This window comes from Stegodyphus dumicola, chromosome X1 (assembly GCF_044657685.1).
Source record: "Stegodyphus dumicola isolate Sdum_Otavi_A_Nest chromosome X1, ASM4465768v1".
NCBI lineage: Eukaryota > Metazoa > Arthropoda > Arachnida > Araneae > Eresidae > Stegodyphus > Stegodyphus dumicola.
In genome coordinates, this window is record NC_140780.1 from 236,459,087 (window position 1) to 236,475,529 (window position 16,443).

Here is a 16,443-nt window from a genome sequence, read left to right on the forward strand (position 1 = left end):
AAAACCAACTTCATATTTTTTTAACTCGCTCTCCCTTGGTCTTTTGTTTTCCTTTTTATTTATTTTTGAATTTAGAATGAGGTTCAAACTTTGGACAGTTTATAAGAAATTATGTGCATGATAAAATATGCAATAAAGTAAAAATAAGAGAGAATTTATAGATGATATATGATAAAGAGGTGCAGATATATTTTTACGTAAGGATTTCTATTTGCATTGCACATTTTTAAACTAAATTAAAAACAATAATAATAATGAATAAAATAAGAAACGAAAACAATAATAATAGGTAAAATAAGAATATAATGATTCATGATTAAATATAAGAAACACGTTTCAAAATGAGAAAAGCTAACTGAATTATACCGTCTACGGCTGAGTTCGAACTTGCCACCTTTCCATTCCTCCGCTACCAAAGCAGCGCGCTGACCACTCAGCTTTCTATGATAGCAGTGTTTGTGAAAAATAATGTAACAAGTAGAAGTCGCTGCAAAGGTAATTTAATTAAACTTCAAGAAATGATTGCTGTATGACACAAGTTGTAACTTTCCTCCAAAATTTCGTAATTGTATTTTATTGAATACTCTTTCACAGTCAACTGCTTTATTTTAGAAGTTATTATATTGCTGAAGTTAGTTTTTGGTGTATTTAATATTGGGATATTTATAGAGCTTTTTATTACACATGATATAGCCAATATTTATAATAATTAAGGAGAATTTTGTAAGGCAGAAACTTTGATTTCGTAGAAACTGTAATTTATTTAGCTTCCTATTACTTACGGTGCTATAAATAGGTGAAGCATATGGATATACTGGTCGGATCATTGCTTTATAAGAATACAGTTTTCCCCTTTAATGAGAATTTTAAATGTATACTAATATGTACGGTTTGAGAAATCTGAAAATGGCGTGAACAATGTTGATTATTTTATTGCTGTATACAGTTATATTTCTAAGCAAAAACTCACCTCTGTGTGGCTCTGACGCCATATTGAAACGGGTAAGCAAGAAGGTTTTCTGATTATAACACATGATAAAAACTCGGTCGGCTATTGGCTATACGCGCGCGTCGCGGGCGAAAAAGCTGAACAGGAGCGTACTCAGTTTCACGTCTTCTGCGTCCTGCGAATTTACGCCGGCGTCAAAAAAGTTACGTCAACTACGTCGGGAGCGTCCTCGTGTGGACGGGCCTTTAATTCCCTCCTCCATTGGATAACGACAGATATCGTAAATCGAGTAAATGAGCAAGAAGATTCACTGACAAATGAGGCAGCTCGCGACATCAGACGGAATTCACAACATATGCCCCTACCACCCTCTCACCTCAAAAGAGTCATAAAAGTATTAGCTAAAGCAAATTGGCAAGACGGGGACTATGCACAACAAGGGCGTACTACTTGTAACGGGAACTCCCGAACATTACCTGACGAGCTGTCTACTGACATCCAACCATCATTTCAGACTTCCGGACAATCCAGATCACAGAATTCCATATCAACTCTAGATCATCAAACAAAAGGCACTTATCACGAAAATCAAAGCAATCCTGGACATCCTGGAAACACACCGGCTGGATCTGTGTGATGTTACTTAATTCCTCCCTTTACGCAGTTGCACAGTATTACCCCCACAGCAATATGCAGTTCTTTTCATCGCGCCCACTATTATTCCTTTGCCTTCCTTTTTACATCATAGTGTGAAGTGGATTTTAGCACAGCGAGAAGCGTGGGACTACGCCTGTTTATCTATAAAACATGACGGCAAAGTACTGGGTGTCCCTGTCTTTGGTTATCTGTTACCAGCAATTCCGCACTTTTTTCTATTTTTCCACATTTTGCTTCCTTTCGGTTTGTGGTTGCTATGGGCGATAATGTTGTTCTCCTTAGCAGCTGTCGAGCAGCGTGTATGTTTGAATGTATCACACGAAACAAAAATATACATATATGCCTTTTTATTTCACAGGCAAATATTTTCATGTAATAACTTTGCATTTAAGATACTTTACTGAGAAAAAATATTTAATATTTTAAATTTATATAAAATTTATATATATTAATTACTTCCATATGCTAAAACTGAATTTTTCACATTATTATTATTTTCTAATTTATTGGTATATAGCTCATACTCAGTTCAGTATTAGAAGTTAGCGTATGTATTTTATTGCAAGTTTAATTTCAAAAATTGCATGCTGTTCTCTCGAATTTTAGTTATTATTCATTTTAAGTTTTCTTACAATTAAACCATTTCTTTAGCATTATTCTAAGGAAATAGAAAAGACATGGCTTCGTTGTTTCGCAAATATTGTGAATCTGAATCCAAACAAAGAGTTAATATCCTTTTCCCTGTATAATCTTTTACTTTTTCAAAGTTCTACATTCTTATCTGCAATAAATATATGAGGTGCTTCCTCTGCAAGAATTTGATTTGATCTAAAATTTACTTTATTTAAAAATCAAACCCCGTTCTATTTAATTGCTGCAGAACTACAGAATTTTTCACTGTTTAACATTGTAATATTTAACTAATACTTACAGACATCATGGAAATAATTAATGATATTCAATTTATGTCGTAAGACTTCCAAAGTTCGCTGATAAAAGTACGAATAGATATTCTTATCAAACACGTGCTTTTTTCCCCCATAAAAACAGTATTGAACCCATAAAAGGTGACAAAACCTCTACAGGGAATATGAAAATCAATTGTTAACTCTAATGCACAGTTGTTTAAAGTATTATTAAAAATAATGATGGAATAAAGTCAAAGTTTATGAAAATTTGAAAGCATTGACGTAGGACAAATTAAAACATGCATCCAAAAAAGTCGGGATCACGGAGTATAAACAAGGAGGGGAAACTGGTATTACAACTTTTTCCAAAAATGGTCCACTTTTGTCGCATTATTTATAGAGGGCGCTGCAATCGTTAGCTGTTCTACTTTTCGTAGGATTTGCCATAGGCAGCAATACAGAAAATATTGATTTGATATCAATTTCCAGTATGAGTAATTCTTGTAATGCAACCTGCTTCGTCCCCGGATACAACAGTGGTTATACATCTGTTAGGCACAAGAATAAAAGCTTGGAAATCAAGAATCCAAGTATATTTAGAGCTCCAAAGGTGAGCAACATTTATATCATGCCTGATCACAGTCAGACGAATTTATATAACTTTACAGAACGTCTGGATTGCTAGTAAATAAGAGGGTATTTAAAAAGTAATAGACTGGAAATTAGTTAAATATTTCACAGAACTTTAAATTGGAAATTAGTTTAATATTTCACATAACTTATGTGCATTTGCATTTCGTGCATGAAAGCAGGCAATCCTGAGATTTTTAAAGTTAAATAAATTTCTGGAATTATGCAAGAATGATGGAATATTTGCCTCTTTGTTTCATTTACAGAAAAGAAGATTATCTCATTTCCCCTTCTTTTCCGTTTGAAGTAGGTTTTTATAATAAATGGAAATGAACACTATGCTGCTTAAAATTAACTTCACTTGCATGGTTGAGTGAAAACATAACAGCAGATAAGTGTAATGAAAAATTGATTTTCCATGAGATAAATTCAGCATATTAAATAAGTTATGAATATTATAAAATCATGCCACATAATTGAATGGCTGTTAAAAATTAAGATTTAAATCTTGATACACTGCACAGTGAGAACCATTATGCACAAGGATTTTAAATTTGAATGTGTAAAACTATTCAAGCGTTAGTGCTGCAATTAAATTTTAATTTGCCATTACTATTTTCAAATTAAATTTTAATCATTAAATATTAAATTTGCATCAAAGTCACGTTAAAAAAATTGCATACAACAAGAGTATTTTAATTTTGTATGTAACTGAATTCTGATATTTATACATACTTGTTGAAATATATTTTACAGGATCCTGTGCTGCTAGACAAATGGACACATGCAATTCCTCCGGCCGACCAAATACTTTCAGAGAAGGATGTTGTATGCGAGCATCATTTTGCAGAAAGTGATATAAAACAATTTTACGAGATGAAATTGTTCGATGGGACAATATTCAAGTTGGAAATGGGCCGCCCTAGACTCCAAGAAGGAGCAATACCCTCAATCTTTCCAAATCTGCCTTTATATTTATCCAAACCGTCATGTAAAAGAAAAGCACCTGCTGCAAGAAATGTGCCTGTGAAAAGAATGCTCCGTTGGTTGCAGATAATGTTGCCGCTACTAAAAAGGATTTTACATTTCTACTGTTGACTGAAAGTCTGCAGAAGATTTCCAAACCGCATTGTTTGTGAACTGTAAATTCTGTAGTTGAATTCATTGTATGTGCTCGATGGGCAACTAATTACATGTGTGAAAAAAGGGTTATAATTGATAAAGATATGACTGTAAAGGTTAGTTTTGTTTTGACATTTTTATAATTTCAGTATTGCACGTCAAACTGCACTTGGTACTATTGTGCTACACATTCATTGCTTTTTTTTTTTTTTTTTTCATGTGTAATTTATTCTTCACTTATTTATTGTTATTTTTTTCAGATTTCTACATTATCTTTTCTAAATTTTTGAGCTATGAATAGATGGTTTTTTTTTTTTTTTTTTTTTTTTTTTTAATTAAGGAAATTGTCAGAGATGATACTTGTCTGTAGTGTCTTAGAAGGATTATTTTTCAATCAAAAACATGTTCTGAGAGACATAACATGAAATTATGTCTCAATGGAAATGGATTAGGCATATTTCATTGTCATTGGTTTCATGCCTTAGGAAAGAAACCAACAAGTGTCTGGTTAAGAAGCACATGGCAGAGGAACCAATTATTATGACTGACAAATGGCAGGCATATTCCATAGGCAGGCATGGGTATTATGTGCATAAGATTGTTAATTATCTCGCAAATTTTGTTAAGTTGCAACTGATGCACTTAGTCTATAAAATCCTGCTGCCTCTGAAATTATGAGTACAAAATTGTGGTCTTGAAAAGTAGAATTAGCTAATCACCTACTGAATACCTGTTTCGACATAAAGTTAAGTGTAATGGCCAAGATCCATTGATTAAATCGCTATTAAAAATTTTCTCCTCGTAGGGTAATATGCATCTGTCAATTTCCTCGTAAGGTAATATGCATCTGTCAATTTCTTCCTAGGGTAATATGCACTATGATCCAATAAAATATTGATCTTGCATTTCTAATTCATTGGTCAGTGTGTGTAATACCTTATAAGCAATGATATTAATTGTATATTATTTTATAGATAATATTTCTTGCTTTCTCATTGTTTTGATTTAATAATGGTATTTTGTTCCCATGTCTAAATAATTGGGTGCTAACTGGTCCAATTTTAATTTTTCAGCCAGTGTATATTGTTTGTCTTGCTGTTTTGTTTGTTTTTATCCAAACATGATGTGTTAATATGTACTAAAGATGCAATAGCTGAATTTAATAATTTTTATGTACCTTTAATTAATATGGCTAATGTTATGCAAATGCTAATTGTTATACTATATCATTAGATATAGTATAACAATTAGCATCATCTTTCCATTAGATTGCAATGCTTGTTTGAAACACAAATTCACTTTAGATCCAGGTGAATCAGCAATCTTGCTCAGCAAATTTCTGATCCATGTAGTTCAGAAATTACCAACATTTTGAAAAATCCTGCCTTGCTTAATTCAGCAAAAGTACATAATTTCTTCATAAATGATTCAATAAGCTTCTTATGTTTGTTTTGAATAAATGAAATAATGCTGGGTAAAAGTTTACAATTGGGTGCCCCTTGTTTATTGGCGATTCTTTTTTGACGCCAAGATCGGCGCCAGGAAGGCACAATTTCAAGATGGCCGCTACACAAAATCAAAATAAGAAGTCAAAGAATTGCACAAGATCTGTGTCCATGTTTTACTTAAAAATCCCATTTGTTTTTACTTAAAAAAACATCCTAGAATTTCACAACCTAGGCAAGGCACACTGCTTTAAATATGTCCATGTACACATCAATCTATTTTCATTTAAATAAAATCGGGAAGCTAAAACAAAGTTAAAACTATCGTGGTAACTAGAAGTGAGGTTTCATCACCAAACTTTTTTTAAAAATGTCGCCAATCGAAGGGGCACCCAATTCTACACTAGAGCCTAATGCTGAATTAGTTGTTGTCCCACTAGCACTGAAATCCTGTGAAAATGAGAAATTTCTCATATATCCCATCTTGGAGTTCAGAAAACGTATGAAATCTTATTGAAAGATTCTTTTAGAAGGGTATGTATAATGACACAAAGAATTTTGTTCTCCCGTATCATTTACGTAACAAATACAAATCTTTCACTCCTAAACAGGCTCCATTTAAAGCTATCAGAATACCTAAATATCCAAATGACTTTTTTCCGTGTATATTGGTTGTCCTGTACGAAATTGTGGACATGATCTCATTATTCTAGATCATTTTTCTAAACATCTTGTTTTTTAAGACCTCTCAAAAATCTCACTGCTGAAACTATTACAGCACATTTATTACAATATATGTACGTGGAAGACCAGAAATGATCTTGATTTAGACACAATATCCTTCACTGGTGTTTGAATCGATTACCAAATGCTTGGATATTAAATTATCTCACTGTATTCCTTAGAGACCTGAGTATAATGAACATGTTAATACCTGCATCAAGAGCTCTTTGCTTATACTTCATGAAAAAGGTATTCCATTTGAAAATGCATTGCTTATCCATCAAAATATTTATAATGGTACTGTTCATCCTTCAACTGGTTATTCTCCTAATATTCTGCATTTTGGAAGAAAATTATCATTACTTTTTAATATGTTTAATCCAGATCCAAGGCCATTCAGGTGGAAAAATCATATTATTTGTGTGATCTTTTAACACAACTAAAACTAAGTTATGAGCATGCCTATGAGATGTTGGAATAAAGCAAATAGAACTGAATACTTGAAAAATGCCATATTAAGATCATTCAATGTTAATGATATAGTGTATGTGAAATCTAAGGTTACATTCCAGCATAGGTTTTCGAAAACTTTTTCTTCTAAAGTAAATGATGTAAATTATGTTATTTGTGCACTTGACAATGATTTTTTCTCAGCCATTTATAGAATTCACATCAGTTGCCTTCGTTTGGCTCCTAAAAGATTCTCCCACACTTCAGTACACTTAATTCTTTTTTTTTTCACTCATTTCTTATACTATCATAGAACATTATTACAAGTTATGCAATATGTTAAATTGTTCGAAATTTAATTTTATGTGTCTTTTGTTGATTTCTTGATTGTGTGAGCATAATCATTAGAGTTTAAGGCTTGATCACCCTTAAATATCATTTCGAGATTCAACGACATTGTGCCTAATATATAAGTGCATAAGTGTTTGATTTCAAAATTTCCTGGTATGATGTAATTATAATGGTTTGTATTGTTTTTTCATCCTGTTTGTAATTTATCTAATTAATTGTAACTGGGGATGTACAAAAATTGCATTTTGCTTTATCATAGAAATACTTCATTTACAATTCTGTACTGTGTACTTGCAATATGGTATATTCGAAAATTTTATGTACCATATTTATATCATGCACTTATATGTATTTTGCATAAAAAGTTGCTTGTATTGAATTATGGAATATTTAAATAAGTGGTTCTATGTTTTAATGTTAAAAATTTTGTTTTTGTGTAGATGGCATGGTTTTGGTGATACCTAAATGAAAAAATCTTTTTATTTAAAATGTAATCTATGTAATATGTATTTCAGACTGTTAGCTCCATAGTGATTGTCATGATTTTATATGAGGCTGGCACCATGATACCGGAATTTTTATTATGCACATAATTAATATTTCCTCCTTCCCTCAAAAAGGGGTGAATATCTGATGAGGTCACATTAAATTTATGTCCTTGGAATTATTACAGCCATCTAGAACCAGATAAGGGATTTCATGTGGCGACAATATTTTTGCCAACAGGTTTGTTATAACATGACCAAGCTATGTCATCAGACAACTAATTTCAGTTCAGTTTGTTTGCAAAGTGAAAGAAATATTATGATTGGTTGTTCTCGCTGTGGAATATTTTCATTTTGTTTCTTATCTTCTGCAATGTCTGTACTTTTAATTTTATCAAGAATTCCTTTTTTTTATTTCACTATTCTAAATTATGATACGAGTGCCCTTTCTAAATTCATTCTGGTCCTTAATGTATTGATGCAAAATTTAATTAAAAAGTCCTTCTTAAGTGTTTTTACCTTTTTTCTCATGTGAAGACTTTATTCGTTTAAAGCTTTTTGTTTTGGCTTTCCAAGTTTTTATCCTATTAGCTGAACCCCTCTTTTGATGATGATAAATTTTTAATCTTTGATGATGTGGAGATAAAGGCTTCATGCTAAGTGCTCCATAAATTAAAATTTCTTGATCCTTGATATTTTCATTGGTTGAAATGTGTAACTGTGCTAGCTTATAAATAGTGGGAATTAGTGAATCTCTTAGTCTATTCATTGTTTTTTCGCTTCCCTCTGGATTTCTGCTGTGTGTACTCTTCTTGTTTCAAATACGTTGTAGTTGGCATTTCTTCGCCCTCTTTTGCAGTTAGCAGAATAAGCCCTACTACATTATGGTATTAGTACTGGAGATGTTTTATGTACCCCCCCCCAAAAAAAAAAAGTGATGACAGCTGCCGTTATTTTCCGAATTTGAGAGACAGCCCTTATACTTTTCTTTCTGAAGTATGTTTGACTTTTTGTCTCCACTTACCATATGAGAAATGTTGAATGTTGTTAACGAAGGCTGTGAAACTATACTCAGTGCAGAGAAATACAAATTTTTTACGTGCCAGGAGGGATTCTACTGTGGCGGACTTCATGCAATCAATATGGAGCAAAGTCTGACGAGAATCGATAAATAAACGATCTTTGAAAATGTATCCAGGACTCTTCTTTTCCTTTTATTGGACAGCTCACCATGACATGGCAAATACCATGATCCTACCTTGTGTAAGCCACTGTACTACTGAAGTATTCTCTTAACACTATAGCTCATCCTTGTGTGTAACAATATAAAACAATACTGCTAAGATTGTTTCGGGATTATTTATATAATTACTGTTACATTTTTATTAAATTTTTGTTATTTAATTGAACTTGTTTCTTTCATTGTGAGTCTTTAATCGTTGAAAAAGAGATATTAAATTGAGAATAAAAAAGTAAATAATTACTGCAAGAGAAAACAGACTTTAGTTTTGTATAGTTAATGATGTTTTTTAAATACCGCAGCAAGCATACATTAGGTATTCTGATATTAAACTGGTAGTTTTGCAACAAATGTAATTAGACTGTATTAGTAAATGATCAGTTCAACAAATGAAAATAAAAAATATGGGATCTTTTCCAGTAAAACATAACACATGGAAAATATTTTTTTCAAAAAAGCTACATGTACCAATTTGAAACTTAACAGCGAGAAAATATCATATCATTATAACTGTGATAAAATGTTTCTGAACATAAGAAATTCATCTTTTAGGCTATTGAATGGGATAGAATGACTTTGAAAACTTATTAACTACACTTAATTTCAGAACGAGAGTAATATATAATTTAACCATGGCCAACAGTTCAATGTCTTCATACAGATCCTTTGGAGGAAAAGAGCACATATACTTTTTTATGTTTCACGTGGAAAGACCAGGAAAATGCCCGTGCAGCTAGCCTCTTGGCGGGATTCGAACCCAGGACCAAATTAGCAGTATTTGGTGACTTTTGCTGCTCAACTGCTGGTGGGAAAGAACAAGGTGCTTGCAAATTGAACACAAATTTAACGAATCACTCTAGCCTCCTATAGCTCACCATTGTGTAACAATATAAAACAATACTGCTAAGATTGTTTTGGGATTATATCATTACTATTAAATTTTTTAAAAATTTTTGTTATTTAATTGAACTTGTTTCTTTCACTGCGAGTCATTAATCGTTGAAAAAGATATATTAAATTGAGAATAAAAAAAGTAAATAATTACTGCAAGAGAAAACAGACTTTAGTTTTATATACGCAGCAAGCATACATTAGGTATTCTGATATTAAACTGGTAGTTTTGCAACAAATGTAATTAGACTGTATTAGTAAATAATCAGTTCAACAAATGAAAATAAAAAATATGGGATCTTTTCCAGTAAAACATAACACATGGAAAATATTTTTTTCAAAAAAGCTACATGTACCAATTTGAAACTTAACAGCGAGAAAATATCATATCATTATAACTGTGATAAAATGTTTCTGAACATAAGAAATTCATCTTTTAGGCTATTGAATGGGATGGAATTTTCCTCCTTTGGAAAGAAAAGTGGACATGTACTTTTAAAATAAAAAAGATCTGCATTATATTTTTAGTTAAAATACTGCATTTATTGGTTAGAAGTTAGTTCAAGCAGGACAAAATTAAAGATAGATTGAATTAGTCAATATTTTTTACTCTTTATATTTAATTATGAATAATATAGTTCAGCATAACCAAGCGTTCAGAATACTTAACTGAATTCAAATCCGAATTCTATTTTAAAATCTTTTGAAATCAATTTGAAACATACTTCTCAAATAACAAAGATATGGAAATTTTTAACAGAAAATGATAAAAATATCAAAATCAAAACTGACATAAAAAATTAACTGATTCATAAAAAAGAATAACTTATTATGATAGTACAGAAAACTTACTGACTGAAGCAAAAAATTCTATAAGCTTCATTAAAATTTTGTCACAGTTTATATCAAGCTGTGTATCTAAGCATTTTACAAAATGAGAGACGCGAAGAAACTATTCTAATTAAATTTAACATATATACAGCAAGTATTATTACTAATAACATGATTATTTTTCTGAGGGGGAGGGACTGAAAAATAATCATTAAATTAATCATTCATAAAAAGTACAACAAGCCTTACAGCATGAAAGCTGTAAATTAATTTTATAATTTGAGGAATAAAATACAATCATTAGTGAGCAGAATATTATAACGTTGATAATAACGCAATCCATGACATTAAAAACATAAACATTTTTCATTCGGTAGTAAGCTTCGCCGCGTGGCTACTCGATAAATGTTTACATTTGGAACTACTAAGATGGAACAACAGCGCCATCTAGTGAACGCGACATTTTAGGACCGTTTTTTCTACTAGGCAGTTTCACCTCCTTCATTATACTCCTTGGTCAGGATTTTAGACAAAAATATTATCATTCATCAAACAAAACAAAGAGGCAGCAACAACAAAAGAAAGCAGACAGACAAAGGCTCATTCGCTAACTCTCATATCCTGATTAAAACTTTGTGAACAAACGCTGTATGGTTCGTTTAGAAGCAGTTTCACTACCAAAAAATTTTATTAATATTTTTGATTGCAGAATCTTTTCGTTGAAACTCATAAAAAATCGCTACTAATTTACTTGTTTTTGTTACTGATTCCGTGTTTTTTAACTAATACGTGTTCCCTGAAGTCAACAGTGTTTATCATTGTACCATGCATGCTTCAGCGTATCATAAAAAACTACATTAACCACAGCTTTTGCTTTCTTGACTAAAAGTCAAAAAAAAAAAAAAAAAAAAAAAAAATCGGTACCTTTCACCAGCGTTTTAATTTGCAAAAAGTAGTACCTTGCACTAGTACTTATCCACTTAAAATATTTGCATAACTAACCGTAAACGCAAACTAGGCAGAGCTGCAGGTCAGATTACCACCTGTTCCTCTGATTTTATTACAATGTTATATTTCGTATCCCAAACTTTTGTGATCATATTACTGTTTTAAGGTATGTTAAGCTTTATTATTAAATTAAGTTACAAGTTTTCTCCATACTCATTTCATTTTTGCATACATAACTACTCGCTTCAACCTACTTTCATTTACATTAATACCGGTTTTGCAGGAAAAACAGTTTTCTTTCATTAAAAGTAAAGTTTCAAAATTAAACTGAATGAATATAATTTGTCATCTTTCTTTCCAGTTGCATCACAGTAACATCAATATTTCAGTTGTAAGAACCACTTGCTTATCTTCTAAGTGACAACTGTACGTGTGAGAACTATACAGGAGAAGAATTAAAAGTACCCTTTATTAAACTCTTTAAAATCCACAATGCGTCTAATTGACGCTCACACACTACTCCTCCCTAGGGTGGTAACTGAAATAACAAGAACTAAACTAAAAATTCGAAGATATTAACAAGGAGTAGAAACTCTCTACAGGGCTCAGAAAACTCATGTTACTTAAAACCGCTCCGAGAACTATTGGCAGCAAAGTAAAAGTTGTTATACCACGTAAAACCAGCAATAACTGCGGAAATATAAGCTCACGCTACAGAGATGACGGCAAATGCCCAAACTCTCTCACTTTCCTTCGAGAAGTGTGTATTTAAACTTTTTCTCCTCAAAGTAGAATTTGCGTTACTTCACTCGCGCTCACTACCAAATTTAAATTCTGGAATTGACAATTAGGGGAATGGAGGCTTATAGGAAAGAAGGTAAAATTAAATTAAATTGGTCATTTGAAATAAATATAAATCCGTACGAAGTAAATAAACAGTTTTAAGTTTCTGAGATGGAAATTATACATGCGAAAAAATCAAAAATGTAAGTATCGAATGCAGGCGATTTGAAAGATTGATGTAATGCATTTTTGTGGTTCTAGAGGTAAACTGAAAACGGGCGAAAACTGAGAATATGCGTCTTCATTGAGTCGTGATTAAATTTGTTAAGCCCTTTTTAAAAGAAAAGACATTATTCCTGTTACAATAATAGAAAAAAAAAACATGTTAATTCGATCTAGTTTTCTTAAGCATTACAAAGATTTATCTTTTGCAAGAGAGACAGCAAATGAGGGAGGAGGCAAAGTATATGCAAAATCTCTATTCAAATTTCCTAATTATCTGTCTGGGGGATACTCGATTCTTTAAATAGAAACTGCTTTTGTATGATATAAAGCTATATAAGAATTCTGCAAAGTATCAGTAAAGTATTAGTATTTTTTAATGGTTTTGGAGCTTACTAATTTGGAGCTGCGGGAATGAAAACACTTTCTAATACATCCTTAACATATATTACTGAGAAGCCGATAATGTTTTAGATTTTAACAGCATTTTTTTTTTTTTTTTTTTTTTTTTTTCCTTTGACGGTAATAATGTTGACTTTCTTCGCTTCTGAAGAAAATCAGATTTCTTCCCTTTTCTTCGTTTTTCATATTAATTTAAAATAAAAAGAGAATGCGAAAACGTGAAAAATCAACAATTGATCAGTATTACTGCTTGGTGCTAGAATCCTCTGCGGCTGAGGGTCAGTTAATGGTATCTCCCAGATGGTCACAATTGGAATTAGCATTTTTAGAGACATCGTGTTTGTTTGTTTTCTTTCCAAGCCAGAAATTTGAAAATCCAGCGATGCCAGCGAACTTCATATCTTCGTATCGCTAAACGGACAGGCTGTTAATTACCTCACCAGAAAACGTAGTGGGATGACGAAAAAGCCTTGTAAGATATCGATTTATTAGATCAGAAATTATAAAAAAAATTACATTATTTATGTTTATCATTTATATAGTTATATGTTACATATTATATATTACATATTTTACATTTTATCATTTATTTATGTTTATCATTTACATTATGTTACAAAGGTAAGATTAGAGAGGCGTCCCCCAAATTGCAGAAATGTTTTAAAGACTGTCAAGAGTCGGTTTATCATTTCTATAAGGTTAACATTAGTTTATGCATTTTTCTTAGTTTGTGTTACTTCAAGCTGTATAATTGGAAAAATAAAGTATAATTGTACTTTAATTTTCTGTCTTTATTGCTTAAATGTTTAGCTCGAGTCTCGAATTATGTTTACGTAATATCTCGTCAGAGACAAATAGAGGTCTAGCTTTGAAAGGTACATAAGCAGGACTGAAATCAAAGATTGTTAAGTTAAATAAGTTTGAAGCTTCTCGTATAAATAGAGCATAAGGCTGGAGATGTAGGAGCAAAAAAGGGATAAAGGATTACAAAATTCGTTTTAAATTTGCACGCAAAGTGAAAAAAGAAAGAAGGCTAAAATATTTAAAGTAAAGAAAAAGGCAGCGAATCTCTGAGGTATGCACTGCGGTGAAAAATCGATAAGAAAAAGAAAGTTTGAAATTTAAAGAATTTTCATCGAGAGAACGATAAGCCAAAGTTTCTTCACAAGACGATCGGTTGACAACAGCTCCATGCTTAGACGGATTCCAGGTAATAAATGAGGTGGTAAGAAAAGAGAGGAAGAGGAGGAATTCCGTGAAGCGATTCCACCCACTAAGCGGAAACAATTCGGGCTCAGTCAAAACAAGAAGTCAACAGAGGGTAAGATCTGCAGCGATGAACCACGACTAGAACTCCCAAGAAGAATGTTTGAGTAGCCGAATGAGACATTGACGAAGTACTAGAGTTGTAAATTGAAAAGATAAGTGATTTCCCCCTTTTCATTCTCCCCTTTTTTTTCCCAATTCCTTTGTATCCGAAAATATTACTGAAGTTTAAGACGAATATAAGAGTTCCGTAGCAAAAAAAAAAAAAAAAAAAAATGTTTAACACTGACAAAAATGTGAAAGAATAAATGACTTTGTCGATCGTAAACTCTTCGAACAATTTGAATGGTAAATGCTATATGAAAATGACATTTACATTTGAGCAGTCTTGTAGTGTAAGTTCAATTTAAAATGTAATTTAATAACTAGCGCGTTATTAATAGCCGTGCCCACCAACAGCCACGGAGATAGAACATTCGAAGATTAGTAGTCACCTAGGGTTTTGTTCTAGGTGGCTAAAGGGGCAGGCTGCTTAGGAGTTCATGGTTTTTTCCATGTATAATATGAGATACGGTTTGGTTTGGTTTATTGAATTATGGCAAAGTGTTCGAGGGCTGTCTGCCTCAAGGAAGGAATGCCTTCGTATAGGACTTTCTAAGGAAAACTGTTGTACAGATATCTGTTCAAATATATAACTTTCGAATGTTTTCTGTAACAAATAACCTAACACCTTTAATCTTTTCGTTTTTCAAAAATAAGTATAGATCTTTTTACCGAAAAATGGTAGCAACAAATTACATTTTAATTTTTTAAGTCTGGAAACTTAGTTTTAATTGAATCTGAAAGCGAAATTTGAAGTTTAAAAATCAGGTATGCAATTATGATGCACTTTGATAAATTTTCTGAAGTTGCCAAGTTATACAAAATTCAGTTTGTAATTATCTATTTCATCTTTCTCAGTGGTGTAAAATGTGTAACTGAAATTAGAAGAAGAGTCTAATCAGAAGTAAAATAAATGTCTAGTTTAAATTTAATCTATTTAACATATAGCGCATTTTAAAAGTTTGTAACTAAATGAGTACACAAAAGATAGGTGCTTTTTCAAGCTCATGCACTTTGTGCACTTATTCATGTACAAACTTTTAATACTATGTAGCGGGATAAAATATTTCATCAACAAGCATTTGATGGATAGATAGTGAGAAAATACTTTTCGACTACTTTCAGGTTAATGAAGCATTTTTAATCAATTGCTTGAAAAAGATTTATAAGCTAAGCTTATAAATAATTTCATTACTTCTTTTAAAGTCAACTAACTCACATCTACTGCATTAAAATGCTGCAATAAATGAAAGTATAAAAATTCAGATTGAATAACTTACCGTTCCGTAAAGTGGTGGTTTTGTGTACGTCGAACATTCTTTCTCGTTAACTAAATACTTTTCTTCCATGTCAGCGCCTCTAATTCTTGATGTTATGATAAGCTCAAAATCTAAGGTATTCTAATTATCATCTAAAAATTGCCACAGTCGCGCAGTTTTCGTTATCGGTTAATATTATGATACAGTATCTACTCTACAACGATACAGCTGTTCTATTGGCCATGAGGAATGAGAAAGATGAAGGTTTTTCTTGGGCGTTTCGCGATGTCAAATCCGTTTCGCTGAGATAAGACTTGAGAGCAAGTTATGTGACGCAGCAAGGAAAGCTTCGAATAATGATATAAGTTTCAATATGCATACATAGGCAATAATACGGCTTTAGGTGAATTCTTTTGGCTTTCCTTTTATATTATTCTGTTTTAGCTTTTAAACGAAAATTTCTTAAACCTCAAATGACAAACGAAATAGCGAAATTTTGGAATTAAAAATTCCATTTTTCGTGTACATGCATGCATATTGCTACATAAGCATCATGCTAGTTAGCTGGAAATGTTAATTGTATATATATATATATATATATATATATATATATATATATATATATTTGCAGGAATTAATTAAATAATTATTTTTCTATAAATGTATATATATATATTTCAAAATAAATTAAAATACTTAATACTTTTAAAATTCATCCTGAGGACTCGGTGTAGTAACTGGTGTTGGTTGCGTTTTTTAAGGCTGAGGATAGAACAAAA

General features: G+C 31.6%; 1 protein-coding gene across 1 annotated transcript in view; it reads right to left on the bottom strand.

Moving 5' to 3' along the window:
* LOC146993450 (uncharacterized) overlaps nt 1–15,926 on the bottom strand; it is a 28,514-nt gene extending 12,588 nt beyond the window's left edge. The window contains exon 1 of the mRNA XM_085807188.1: nt 15,686–15,926. Coding sequence (XP_085663314.1) covers nt 15,686–15,754 — 69 coding nt within the window. The 5' untranslated portion in view covers nt 15,755–15,926. The remainder of the gene's footprint in view (nt 1–15,685) is intronic.
* Nucleotides 15,927–16,443: the final 517 nt, after the last annotated feature.